This window comes from Hippocampus comes, unplaced genomic scaffold (assembly GCF_001891065.2).
Source record: "Hippocampus comes isolate QL1 unplaced genomic scaffold, H_comes_QL1_v1.1 scaffold158, whole genome shotgun sequence".
Lineage (NCBI taxonomy): Eukaryota > Metazoa > Chordata > Actinopteri > Syngnathiformes > Syngnathidae > Hippocampus > Hippocampus comes.
The window spans coordinates 2754440-2769028 of NW_017805548.1; the positions used below are offsets into that span (position 1 = coordinate 2754440).

Sequence of the window (14589 nt, forward strand, 5' to 3'; positions counted from 1 at the left end):
ATAACTGGTTATGGATCCTTGCCTAACATAATTCACAGGGGATATGTTATGCATTGTGGTTTTTGTTTGTTTGTTTGTTTGTTTTTTTAACAATTTAACACTGTTCCCTGTTGTGTTAATAACATGGCTACAGTAATCTTTAAATTATAGATATATTTTTATCGAATACTGTATTTCTTACAAGTTTCATTTTGTTCTTGCCTTGCTGCCAAGTCATTGGCTGAGAATCTCGGTTTGTGGGTAATTAATACTGCATGTTAATTTTGTAACAGTGGAATGGCTCTTTCACAAACACATTTTCTGAAATGGCCAGATAACTAAAGCATTACTTGTTTGTTTTTTTTCGACACTTGATGGGTAGGCATGCACTCCAGAGACCTAACTATCCATCCAGCCATCCATTTTCTATACCGCTCGTCCTGTTAAAGGTCATGGGAAGCTGGAGCTCATCCCAGTTTGCTGCGGGGGAAAGGCGAATGACACCCTGGATTGGTTTCCAGTCAAATACAAGGCATATATAGAGATAAGTAGGAATTGACCCAAGCTGCCTGCACGAGATTAAGGCAAGTAAATTAAAAAGTACATTTTCCATATGTCCTTGTCAAATGGATCTAAAAAACAGAGGGATTTCTTAATTATTGTGTCTATGTAACGCTCCCTGTGAAAATTCAAAGCTTATCATTATTTAGCAAATCCCATTTTTCACAGTTCTTCCAGAAAAAAAAAAAAAAAACATGATTTAAATCTTTTTTTTTTTTTTATATGACAAGTCAAATCCTATGAGCAGATATTTGGGAGTAATTCAAGAAGAAAGACACAAAACGGCAAACAGTGCACAAGTGAATAGAGGCTCACACATTGACAAATATGTACTCAAGAAACGGTAGCTCGTATGTTGACTACAACACAAACAATGAAATAATTTCCCCGAAAATGTTAAACAGATGGTTTTGAGGGATCTCATGACATTTTGACCTCCAGGAAGGTGAGGTGAGCTCGTAATTGTGTCACTTCTTTGTGAGAATGAATGAACTTTCAAAGAAAAAAAAACACCCTTTCTTCTTTTTCAAAATGCCTTTCATTCTTTTCTTTTGGTGTTTAATAAATTTGAACTGAACCCACTAAAAACCACTGTCTTATTACTAGGCCAGGCTTCACAGTTCAAATTTGATTTCTTAGTCGTATTTTACGAGTTCTGTCAAGCGCTTTGTTACAGGTGCAGCGGTTGTGAAGGCTCTATATACATAAGGCTGGATTGTATTGTATTCCCTTTAGCGTCGCCCCGTCTAGTGGATGAATGATGCAACCACTATTGTAGCTTGTATTCTCTGTGCTGTATAATGCAATGCACCCAATACAGTTTTAAAATAGGCCATTCATTGAAGATGCGCCTTATAGTGCAGAAAATACGGTACATACAGTAACATAAGATACACATAGTACAAAAATGCTGCGTGCCAACACAACTGTTAAATACTCCCAGTTTGAAATAATGTGAGCGATAATTGCTATGACCAAGTTCAATTCCAAAACTCACACAAGTTTAGTAAGAGAAGACTAAAGCCCGGAAAAAGGAAAACACTGGCATTAAGGTGACGCGATGGGATGATACCAGTGGGAAAACTAAGTACAAACAACAGCTCATCAACGAGAAAAGGGAAACATATTGATGCATAAATTTCAAAGAGATATTTTTCATTCTGTGATCGACCTGCCACTGAGTGTGCTGTGAGTGCAGATGAGGTCTTACCTATGCAGTAACAGAGCAGGATTGAGAGCAGCACAGACAGTCCTACTGCACTGAGGGCTGTACACCTATAAGGGAACACATCATATTGGTGCCTGAGCTTCGTCAATGTTTTGCTTTGACTTTTGATTTTCCAATGTAATTTTAGACATGGCTGTCTTCAATGTGATAGCTTCTGCGGTATTTACCGAGGAGTCCGTTTCCATCCACTCAGGGAAAAAAAAAAGCTATTGCCTGAAATTGATTTACACAAGTCTATGAATGTGCGTGTAAATATGGATCGGACCGTTTAAACACAGACGATTAACACACACAGACTATTTGATTTGAAAATAAATTGCTTTTGCATGTATACGCTTAAGTTGGTTGCTCACCGGATCTAACTTTTTATGCAGGCTCCAGTCTCTGCTTATTTAAGCAGTATAAAATATCACTGAACATTTAACATCCCAACAGCTAGAATGAACGATTTAAGGTTAGTAATTTAACCAGCAACCTCCCGTGACCCTGTTCAGGATAAGCGGTGTTGAAAGTGGATGGATGGACGGATGAACAATTTAACATGACGTGAGGAGCATGCACTCGCGCTTGTGAATGTAGCATTGTTCTTTTGTGTCAGAACAAACACCTAAATCATCAATCACCTTTTTGTATTTTGGTTGTCAATTGAAAATGGAAGGAGCAACTCAAACTGTCCATGAATTCTATCCTGTTGTTTTAGTGGTTTTTGATTCCCTTCTCAATATTTATGTTAATCAGGTCAGTAGTGGTATACAACTATATTTTTTAAACATATTTGAAGAGAGAAAAATGTGGCATGTTGTATTGTGCTATGTTTTACATTCAACCATGATACATTACTTTATACTTACCTCCATGAGCAATATCTGGAGGATTTTTTAAACTTGAAGGCAGAGCGGGACAAGGTGTTTCTTGGCAAAGGTCTCGTAGGAGGGGAGTACACTGAGCCTGTTGCCATGGTGTACCCGGGTGTGGCTGTGGAGAAGAGGGGGGTGGTACCTGTACCTGTCTTGAAAAGAAAGTGCCTGGTGGATGAGCGAGAGAAAAAAAGAAGAAAAATGTGTTCAATGTCCACATTTTGTCGAAAGTATTGTTACCCTTTCAATGGAGACTCACAATGGTGACTGGGATAACTTGAAATTGATGCCTATTTCCGAGCCACAAAGATTCTGAAAGAGTGTCCTTTGGATTAAGCTTCTTGGCATAAACTGCATCAGCTCTAGGTTTACAGATGCAAAAATGAAGCATGCAAAGAAAAGAACACCGTATTTACTGTCAAACACTCAATTATGGTCTGCTTTCATGAAACCACACGTGATGTCTTGGCTCTGTGCAGGGTACAATGACACCTCAAGACTACCCAGACTGTCTGGTGTGTGCTTCACAGTGTCAGAAACGTGGGTCTCAACCTCAAGTCTTGCATCCTCCAACAAAATAATGAACCAAACATGGAGCTAAAAGCACCCTTAAAACAGCAATCCAGAGGGCTATTCTGAAGTGGTCTTCGATGAGCTTTGATCTAAATCCTATTTACAAAAGATTGTGTATCAAAATGTTAATCTGGGGTATCTTCATTTCGGGCATTTTATTATAATAATGTTTTTGGAGGACAGATCAAAAGCAAGGCCCAATTCCTTTAAATAAAATATATATATTTTTGGTTTGCATCAGTTCCAAGTCATATCATTGGCCATTGTTTTCAGAGAAGGGTACAATTTTGCCTGTGTATGTACTGTATGTGAATGTGTCCCATTATATACATCATAATCTTAAATAGTTCAGTAGAAAAGTGTCAAACACGGGTGTCAAACTGATTTTTGCGGGCCACTTTGGGGTTACGTCTTCCCTCAGAGGGCCTTTACAACAGTGAAACTAAATAAATGTTTATATATTATTACTTGTACACAACAAATTGATGGATTACCAGTTTTGAAATCAGTCAAATCAACAATTATAGTTTGTTCAATTCTTGTTTGAGTGAGTGTGAACAGGATAACAAAATTATTACAAATTCTCAGTGTTATTTATTACACATGACAATTTGACATTTTGGTACAGATTTTAGCAAGGATCATGACATACATGATTTGCTCTCGCGGCCCACATAAAATAATGTGGAGGACCGGATCTGGCCCCCGGGCCTTGAGTTTGACACCTGTGGTTTAAACAATCCTTTTCCTTAATCTGCATCATTTTGTCATAATATAGTTATTATAACATTTATTATATACAATAACACAAAACATAGCAATGATGCTTACTGTTTCTATACATTACAAATAAAAAGGTGAATCCTGGTTTTTTTTTTTTTTCTTCAAACACATTAGGGTGGAACTAAAAGCACATTTAAAAACTACTCACGTACCCATGACCTGTGTGTTAGATTTAATTGATGTGCCCATCAGTTATTATTTCTGTTTACGGGATCAGTTTAGAGGACACAACAGTGATGAAAATCACAGCAAAAAGCATGTACAGTGATTATCAAGGTCACAGTGTCTAATTAATGACGGAGCTTCAGCTAATGAGCATCCGCAATTACAATTACGACTTCTCTCTAACAAGGCAGTGTGATTAACAATTATAGCCGGTTGTAACAAGGGCCCTGTAATTAATACCTGCCTCTAGGCATGCTGTGAAGAGAGATTAAAGGGCAAGAAAGTTGGGAGATCATGATGAATGGTCTGAAACCAAAATGAAGAGGGACACATAACAGAGGCAATACACCGAACAATGCACTGAGCGTTTGCATTCGGTTGGGTGTGACTGGAGGACTGAAGCAGCCTCTTGTCATGACTCACGAGCCTTCAGACTGAACCCAAACTATATGATCAAAACACACGGTGTGATCTATGGCGAACCTTTATCTCTCCAACAAGAGTTTTTCCACCACGAGATTTGTCCACTTCTCTTTTTGCTCCAATTTTGGCTGCTTGGTTCTTTATTGGAATGTGCATAAGTTATCCTGCGTTACAGTCAGCAATAAGCAGATTTTTACATACGATTAAAAAGTTCAAATACTCAGCAAATGCGTAGTTGGCTTTTGTGCTGTAAACTGATGGAAAGTTGGTCAGAAGGATGATGAATGGCATTGCAGTTGTAGTGAATGCAATTCAACTTATTCGCATGGAGCTACTTCGGTGTTATGTAACGCACAAAGTCACCTGTGTCTATCAGAACCGGGAGAGCCTCAGAGGGACGTATCTCAATTGTTACATAACATTAGTACCAGTAAAATAATAGCAAACGTGATGGGTGGAATGACAATAACCTGACAATGCTTCTTGCTTTTACACAAGATTGAATAACGATCCTTAATGCTGCTTGTTAAAGCCTAAGCAGAAGAAGAAAAATCATTTATGCGCACACACACACACACACACACACACACACACACACGCACACACGCACACACGCACACACGCACACAATAAATTTTAACTCTGCATTTGACCCATCATAGTTGTGGACACAGTAATTACACACTGTTAGGGGCACATGCTGGAGCATGGGGTTACTTTAGCAAGCAGGGAGCAGTTTGGGGTATCTGTGTCTTGCTCAAGGACACCACAACTGTGTCTCCATCAGGAATCGTCGCAGTGAGTCACTCACATGAATTGAGTGGCAATGTTTTCACACCGGATGCAGTGCACATCAACATATATGATTTAAAAAAAATCCAAGATGCCGTCTTCGCTGGCAGCCGTCTGCAAGAGCTCTTCAAGAGCTTTGCTTTTTGTTGTTTTTGTCTTATTTTGTCATATGGTGTGCGTTGTCCTTCGCGTGGACCTGATTTGGACTGGTTTCAGCGTTTTTGGCCACGACATTCGTTGAAGGAGAAGAATCTGTGCTTGATTGATGTTTGATTTTGTTTTTGACGGGGGGAATGTCGGCACTATTTGACTGTCGCTGCTCACCAGCCCCGGGGCGCTTGTGTTTTTTGCACCTATAATGGGCAGGACTTTTCACAGCCCCGTTTTGTTCAGCGGAGATGTCGGCGCTGTTGGACAGTCTGCGTTGGTGTGGCTGGATGGATGGCTGCTGGATGCTGGACCGGAGGATGAGGAAAGAGGAGCGTTGGCGCGGATGCGTAATTGGAATTGAAGTGAATTTACATGGGACAGGAGAAGTGAATCGAACCAATCTCTCTTCATCAATGTATGCTACAGCTTCGTATTTACTTTCAAACTTAGCTTGTAGTAGATGTGTGCACATTTTGAACATGACGTCCTGACCCACTGGTGAAAGGACACTTTGATTTTCTCTTTCATCTAGAACTGCTTCAAACAACAGAGCATATGCAGAAATTGTGGTTATGATTGCATGACTGTCCGTGTCTTATGTGTTATGTTATTTTGTTTTAATTTTAACTCTTCTGTAAAGCCCTTTGCTACTGCTGTTGTGAAAGCATTAAATAAATAAAGATGTTTGTATTGTATTATTACTGCATGCCATGATGCATAGTTCCTTTAATGTATGACCTACAGTGAAACTCCTCTAGAACGAAACCTACATGGGCGAAAATACCCCCTTATGTGAAAAAAATCATGCATTAACACAATTCCCATTCTACTGCCCCCCATATGACGAAAACCCCCATGTTGTGTTATACGAAATCATTTTCTCTGCTCCAGCCTCGCGAGGACACTCACTACAACGAAGTCTTATCCAACAGCGACCTCTACTGCTTCATTCGGAAACGGCAACAGCAACCACCACACTGGTTTACATAGTGAACGATGTTTATTTCGGTCACAGCTGCGAGTTTCCTGGACTCAACATACTCATAGCTGCTCTGCCATTGGCTTACCAAGCATCATCCTGGCCTCTGATTGGCCAAGAGGGACCTCACTGTCTATGTGTGTAGAAACTAAAGCTAGATCCGTAGCATCCGATTAGCTGCTAACGCTAAATTGCTTATGGCTCGACAGACATTCAAATAAACAAACGTTTCCTCAAATGCGTTACTTGTTATCATGCTAAAAACAGCCACGGGACGCTTCGTAGTCCTCGATGGCCATAATTAGCTCTCGAAGGCTAAAAACCTTTCGCTAACTGAAGCGCTTCTCTCTCATTAGCGTCCCGTGGCTGTTTTTAGCATGATAACAAGTAAAGCATTCGAGGAAACATTCATTTATTTGAATGTCCGTCGAGCCACGGGACGCTTTGTATTGCCCGATGGGCAAAATTATGTTTCTGCAAGAGAGGGTAAAAGTGATCAAAATGAAAGACGGAGCAAGCAAAATAAAATACATTTTCCAAGAAATTGATGTAAGTGAAAGTGAATGCTGATCGTAAATTTCGCAATTTCTTTCCCTTTTTTTCTTTCTACACTGACAATATGAAGTGTCAAATAAGTGTGTGCTCATACTTATGTACTATTGGAATAAAAATAGAGTACACAAACGTTTGTGTGTGCGTGTACACATACGTTTGTGTGTGTGTGTGTGTGTGTTCTTACATCTGAGATCAAATTTGCTACAGTGAAAAACCCCCTGTTGTGAAAAATTTCTTGCTGCAAACATGATTTCGTTGTAGAGGAGTTTTACTGTATTATCATTTTTCCTGTAATTTCATTTATGTGAGGCAATACGGATAAAAATGAGCTTACAGAGCTACATTTAAAAATGAGTAAAGTGTTTACAAGTGTCTCAGCAAAATGCAGTGGAATCAATCCAGCGATGTTTCACAGTTTTGTGTGCTCTGCAGATAGTTCTTGTTGTGGGGTTTCGAGCATGAGGGTCTTTTCAGTGCAGCACAAGGACACATAAAAGGATTTCAAATTGACAAATGTATGCTGAATGCCAGGGAAGCTTTATGTAGCAGACTACCCATTCACTGTGTTAGTGCAAACTAATGACAGCAGACAACCAGAGATTGCGGGGATAATAGAGTGTAAAACGAGTGTGACCACAGTGAGCGGCAACCATAACTAACATGGGAGCCTCTCAAAGATAATGGTGCTTCAGATCTCTTTTCTGTAACCTGCATTTTAGGAATTATTCACACTCAATGTCTTTATTAATCGAGGCAACACAAGAATAATAATAATATAATAATAATACATTTCATTTAAAAGTGCTTTTCATGCCACCCAAGGACACTGTACAGACAATACAATATAAAAATAAATAAGAGAAATATTGCATAAAAACAGGACATAAAATCACAAAACAGAGGAAATGGAAGAGTTATGTATTATAGGCAGTCCTGAACAAGTGTGTTTTTAGACGAGACTTGAAAGTGGAGAGAGGTGTAGTTTTGGAGGTCCGGAGGTAGATTGTTCCAGAGCTTTGGAGCAGAATGCTGGAGCTGCCACCGTTGTTGTTGTTGTGTGTGTGTGTGTGTGTGTGTGTGTGTGCGTGTGTGTGTGTGTGTGTGTGTGTGTGTGTGTGTGTGTGTGTGTGTGAAACCATAACTGCAAACAGTAACAGCTATGTCCATACTGATTACCACTTAACAAAACAAAAGAACTGAAGCAAATAAATGAATGTACTTCAATTCCATCTATTTTAAGCTACGGTTTCTGTAAGGAAAGATTGATAGGACAACCAAAAAACAAATCTATTTTTTATTAACGCATAATGATACCTTTTACATTCTTTTCCCCTTAAAAACTCACACGCAGTAACAGATAAATGCAAGCAATAGATTTTGAAGCAAAAGCTACACTTTTGTGACATTACTGATGTTGTGCTATTTTTACTTTTTACTATGGCCATTCTGGTAGGTGCAATTTGGACTGCTTTTTCCAACTCAACTCAACTTCATTTATAGAACGCTTTAAAAACAATTACAGCAGCAGAGGAAGTGCTTCACAATAAAGTAAAAAAAAAGAAAAAAATCTCACATAAAAACAAAGACAGTTAAAACAATAAATTAAAAAAAAACTAAACCTGTAAACACAATAGAACACGACAACAATGCTGACTTTCATGCGGAGTCCAAAGCCAAAGAATACAAATGTGTCATAAGACAAGTTTGAAAAATGGACAAAGGGGGGGCTTGCTTAACGTTTATCGGAAGGTCATTCCAAAGGGAAGGACCGGCAAGGGAAAAAGCTTGATCCCCTCTGAGCCTCTGCTTAGTCCACTGTACCTCCACTACCATCTGGTCCGCTGATCTGAGCACCGGGCAGGTGCGTAGGAGTGGAGGAGCTCAGAGTAGAAATGTGGGGGTGGACCATTGAAAGATTTTAAGCTAAATAAAGGAATCTTAAAATGAAATCAAAAACGTATAACACTGCATGTCTACATATGAGCATGTACATTTTGGAGAAAAATCCCCTTTTCTTCCTCTTCCGAGGGGAAATATTCAACACTTACTTTGTGATTCTGAGTTGGAATGTAGCAATAGCCAAGAGGAAAGCAAACTGAAGCTTAAGCAATGTAAATGGAGGGACAACTGGCTGAGCAGATTGTTTGGACAATGTGTCTTCAAAGTCAATTACCACAATATAGATGACAGAAATTTGAAGAGTGTGTCGTTAAAATGCTCATTTAAATAGACACTGTCAAAAAAAATGGTTAAATGTATTCACTTTTTGTCAGTCATAGATATGATGTCATGACTATGACATGTCCATCACAGAATTCCACCAAATCACCAATCAACACTTTAAAGATTGGAAAAAGTTGATGGGGATGCTGCAATAGGCTACAACACTGTCAAAAAGTGGGTATCCAGGGTCAAAGGTGAAAAAGATTGAGGTTGAAGCAAAGCTGAGGATCGGCAAAAAAATGGAAGACCATCTTCCACTGTTCAACTGGGAAACAGTGCTAGCGTCAAGGAACTGGTCAGAGAAAAATTGCAGAATCCATTCATCCATACATCCATCAATTTTCTGATCGGCTTATCCTCACATGTGTCGTGGAGCATATTGGAGCTGATCGCAGCTGTCTTCGGTCAGTAGGCAGGGGACACCCTTAACCGGTTGTCAGCCAATCGCAGGGCACACAGAGACGAACAACCATCCGTGCTCACACTCACACCTAGGGACAATTTAGAGTGCTCCATAAACCTGCCATGCATGTTTTTGGAATGTGGGAGAAAACTGTAGTACCCGGAGAAAACCCACGCAGGCACTGGGAGAACATGCAAACTCCACACAGGAAGGTCGGAGCTGGAATTGAACCCGGTGCTATCGAACGTGCTAACCACTTAACCAAATCGCAGAATCACATTACCGAATTTCTTGTAATCAGCCATGGATGTGCTGCAAATATCAGGAGGGAGCTGAGCTCGGCTTTGCAAAGCTTTGGGCCAGACGGGTTCCAAGACAACTTACAGTCGCCCACAAGCAAGTCTTTTTTGAAGCTTGTTCGGCACTTATCGAGTGTCCCAAAAGTTTGATCGTTTCGTGAAAGGTTAAACCTGGGTTACAATCTTTTGATAATGCGGTAGTTCCCCTTCCAAAACAAGGAACTCATGACATCATTTCCCAAATGGTTGATAGGAAGTAGCTATGTTTGAAAAAAATTAACAGTTTATATTTAAACGAGTATTTTAACGACACTGTTGAAATTTCTGCAAAAAATAAACTATAAGTCAGATAAATTGAGGTGGACATTACTTTTGACTCCCCTTCTTCTACATGGCATAATTTGGACTGTTTCAAATTACAAATGAAAAGATTAACTGAAACGAAGAAAATAACACCCAGTTGTACTTTACATCTAAAAGAATGTAAGACCAGCAAGCCTATGAACTTTTTGCTGAATTGAAATTGTGTAGGGAATCGCTGATGGTGTAATGGTACACACGCCGGACTTGTGTGCGGGCAGCATGGGATCGGAGATGGTGTATATGCGGGTGTGAATGTTCGTCTGTCTCTCTCTGTACCCTGCGACTGACTGGCGACCAGTTCAGAGTGTAGTCTGCCTTCCGCCTGAAGTCAATTGGGATAGACTCCAGTGACTCCCTGTGACCCTGTTCAGGATAAGAAGTGTTGAAAGTGGATGGATTGAAAGTGGATGAAATTGCATAGAACATTTGAAGCAACAACCCCAAATTTCTTCATCCACGGCGGGGCTGTCAAACTCATTTTTGTGGCAGGCAACATCATAGTCAGGGGTGCACAAAAGTGGTGCGCTTAAGAACTGCAATTTGAATTACACGCCACACTTCAGTGTGTCACCACACTTTTGTGCACAAGAATAATGCAGCTCAGTCAGTCGGCTCGACCTCGGTCAGGTTTTGGAGCCTCAATTTGAAGGCAAGTCGGACGCCACAACGATTGCTATCGGGAGTAAACTTCACAATAAAAGCTAAATAAGGCAGTGATATCCGTGTACAATCCAACTTGTGTTTTTTTTTTTTTAAAGTTGACCCTTGCGGTGCATTGCATTGTGTATATACAATTACTGGTTACTCAATTGTAGCAAAATGACATAATTACACATATTAATGGCAAAACCTTGCCCAGACGTGCCGCAAGTCTGAAAGTTAATCCATGAATGTCTTATCACCAAATATCACTTTCAAATATTATTACAAATACACAGTAAATTGATGGACAACTAGTTATTTTCTTCAACCATTTTTCATTTTATTTCAAAATGCGGGCTGGTAACAAAAAGTGCTTGGAATTGTCGGCGTTATTAATAAATGACAAGACACTTTGGTATTTTAGGAGGAAACATGAATTTGGCTGAAATGATTTGGTTTGCTGTTCATATTAAACGATGTGGCGGGCCGGGTCTGGCCTCCAGGTCATGAGTTTAACACTTGTAATTTATGATTTGCTTTTTTTTCCTCACTTTTCCTGTTGATGCAAGAAAAGCCAAAAGATATGTAATGTTTTGGGAAATCTATTTTTAATAACCAATTTGAGTGCAATGGCCCATATGAAAAGTTCAACTGCTTTGATTCTTCAACTGTCCTCAAAATGTGGTACGAAGCAGTGCAAGGCGACTGTGTGTTTCAACATTCCTCCATAATACACTTCCAGGTTTTTCTGGAATGAACCCAGTTTGAATGATCTCAAAACTAAACTTTCAACCTTTTAATACTAAAATAAATCCAAGCCAGAGACAGAGTCCCACTGGTATAAACTTTCTCCAGCTCATACAGGAACAAAGCCAAAATGCTGGAGGTTGTAAAGATCATAGAGACCAATATTTTCCCCTCCATCAATCTATCAGGCATCCCCATTTTTCTCCCAGGGAATGATCAAAAGGGGGGACAACGATGGGAAAACTTCTAGTTGACTATAAATTGTTTGGTGAAATAAAGGTCAAAGTTAACAATACCCACACATTCTCATGAACACACATTCCAATTAATTGGAGTTGCAATGACAAATGAATATCCACTAAGTGATGTGATTTTTTGGGTGTCTTTCTGATATGTCGTGTGCATTGAAAATGAGGATTTAAAGTGTACATTCAATTTAAAGATATATGATATAAGGGTTTGATTTTTTTTCCCCTTACTCAATTATTCCAAAAATATTGATTCATGATCAGAAATATGTTGATGAACTCAAGTACAATGATGCAAAGCATCATCGTAGGAAATCCATTCCTGATAATAATCCAACATAAATCTACTGATGCTCGAACATACATCTTTCTCAAGGGCTTGGTGGCTTCAGTTGCAGTACTTTCAATACTTGCAGTACTAAAAAAAAATAATTGCTATGAGTTGTGCAAACAAAAATAACTGTCCATTTTAATAAAACGTGCATGATGCATTTTTTTTGTCATGAATATCTAGTGTAAACTTGTTCACAAAAAGTTCATGACAAAAAATGCACCATGAATGCACCATGAATTAATGGTGGGCATGGAAGGGCCTTGACTGTCACAGGCCAGGGTCACGGTCTGTGCAGGGACACGCTGCTACACTGGCAGCTGTGCGCGGCGAAGGAACAGATTGTCTCAGCCACGTGGCAAAGCCATATAAAATTAAATGCTCTTTGAACTCACCAAATTGCTCTGTCATTGGTTAAATCCAGGTCACATGATTTCTGAACGGCAGGTTGTTAATCTGCAACTCCATTTTTGCCAGAGAAAACTGCATCCGATCTGGGCAGTTTTTGGTCTTTTGAAACTGGATATTTTGCGTGTGGTTTTTTTTTTTGGCAAAATGGTTGTGTTCCACTTGATGATGATGTCAGATTAACATGATACACACACACACACACACACACACACACACACACACACACACACACACACATATATATATTTTGCGGGTACAGGTATGTCGAAAAATGTTCTCGGACAGAGATGCTGTAAGTTAGATTTTGTATTGCGCGCCTTTTTCCGAGTACTGTAGTACTTCTTTCCGCCGCTAATACCGACGTGAGGCGCTGTGAGAGGAGGAGGAGGAGGAGGAAACGCCTGTCCCCATGAAGAAGTTTGAGACGGAACTCTTGGCCGAGGGGTTTTCGCTCATAGATAAAGCCATCGCACTCTTCGAGCAGCAAGACCCAAATATTGAACGTTACACAAAGGTTGCAAATCAAATGAATGATGCCATACAGTGCGACTGCATCATTTATGATGAGAAAAAGAAGAAAACTGTGCAATCGTGCATCATCTCTTTAAGCCTTCGAATACATGTTCCAAAAGTAAGTTAAACTTCATTTTATTACACTAGAATTCATCAAAATATAAGCTAAGATAAGAAGATAAGATAACCTTTATTTGTCTCACAATGGAGAAATTCCCAATTTACAGCAGCAACATTATGAAAGGGAGAAAGTAGAAGACAAAAAGTATATAAATAAATTAGAGCTGTCAGTTTAGTGCGTTTTTATTGGCATTAATTTAAATGAATTTTAACGTGATTAAATTTTTTCTCGCGAGATTAACGCGGCAACACTCACAGCGGATTTTACGTTGCTCTTTAAATAAACCGGAAACAAAACAAGCGCGCTGCACAAGTCCACGCCCATGTCTGTTTTGCCAGGGTGAGACACCAAAAACAGATACTTAAAGAGTTGATGAATGGAAAGTTTACTTTTAAAAAGTTGCCAGATGGTTCCAATGACAAGACCAAAGTTACCTGTATGTTTTGCAGTCGTAAACTAAGCTATCATAATCGCACATCGAGTCTGAAATACCACTTAATGGCCAAGCACACAACTGATGTGAGTACTCCGCCCCCTCGTCTAAGACAGACAGCTGTGGATAATTTCAAAGCGAAGAAAATGGATAACACGACGAACAACAAATTTGCTGAAGCCATAGCTAAATGTATGGCTACTGCATGCAAGCCTGTCAACATTGTCCACAGCTAGACTCTTACTGAAATCATTCGCATTGCATCTAACGACTCCACTACGGATTACTGGCGAGAGCCTCCATTACAAGCTATGTACAGAAATTGTACGTAGCGGAGAAGGCTAAGGTACACCGAGCGGGAGAAGACACTGTTTCGGGAGAGAAATAAGAGACTAGGTTGATGAGCCTCTGGTGAATAAAGAGCAGGCATTCTGTTGAGTACGATGTATGCCACTGACACAATTGTTACTTGTTTAGAACTATTTTGTGTGGAAGGGTACCATGTTCCGTGTCCATATAAATATAGGGGGTGGAGCTTCTCTGTGTTCGTCTGACAGCGACGGTGCGCTGAGGCACGTCGAGAGTTCAGCGGTACAGTGGTAGCGACCTAGCGACCACTCTGAAAATAAAACATCTTCAGTGTTGTCATCGAACCAAGTGTAGTCATCCGAAATGATGTCTACACAAAACCATTGAGAGACTTCCGCGCAAGAAGGACCAACAAAATCAACATAGTCTGACTGTTGTGTTCAAAGCAAACTTGAGAAAAACGAAGTATGCAACCATGGCTTAAATCCACTATAGGCTGAG

The 14589-nt window shown here is 39.8% G+C and overlaps 1 protein-coding gene across 7 annotated transcripts in view; it reads right to left on the reverse strand.

Annotated features, from left to right (window-relative positions):
- Positions 1-14589, reverse strand: part of tenm3 (teneurin transmembrane protein 3) — a 329661-nt gene that overhangs the window by 120721 nt on the left and 194351 nt on the right. For all 7 annotated transcript variants that reach the window (XM_019879750.1, XM_019879749.1, XM_019879748.1 and 4 more), the window contains 2 exons: positions 2620-2793; positions 1751-1815 (listed from right to left, as the gene is read on the reverse strand). In XM_019879750.1, coding sequence (XP_019735309.1) covers positions 1751-1815; positions 2620-2793 — 239 coding nt within the window. The remainder of the gene's footprint in view (positions 1-1750; positions 1816-2619; positions 2794-14589) is intronic.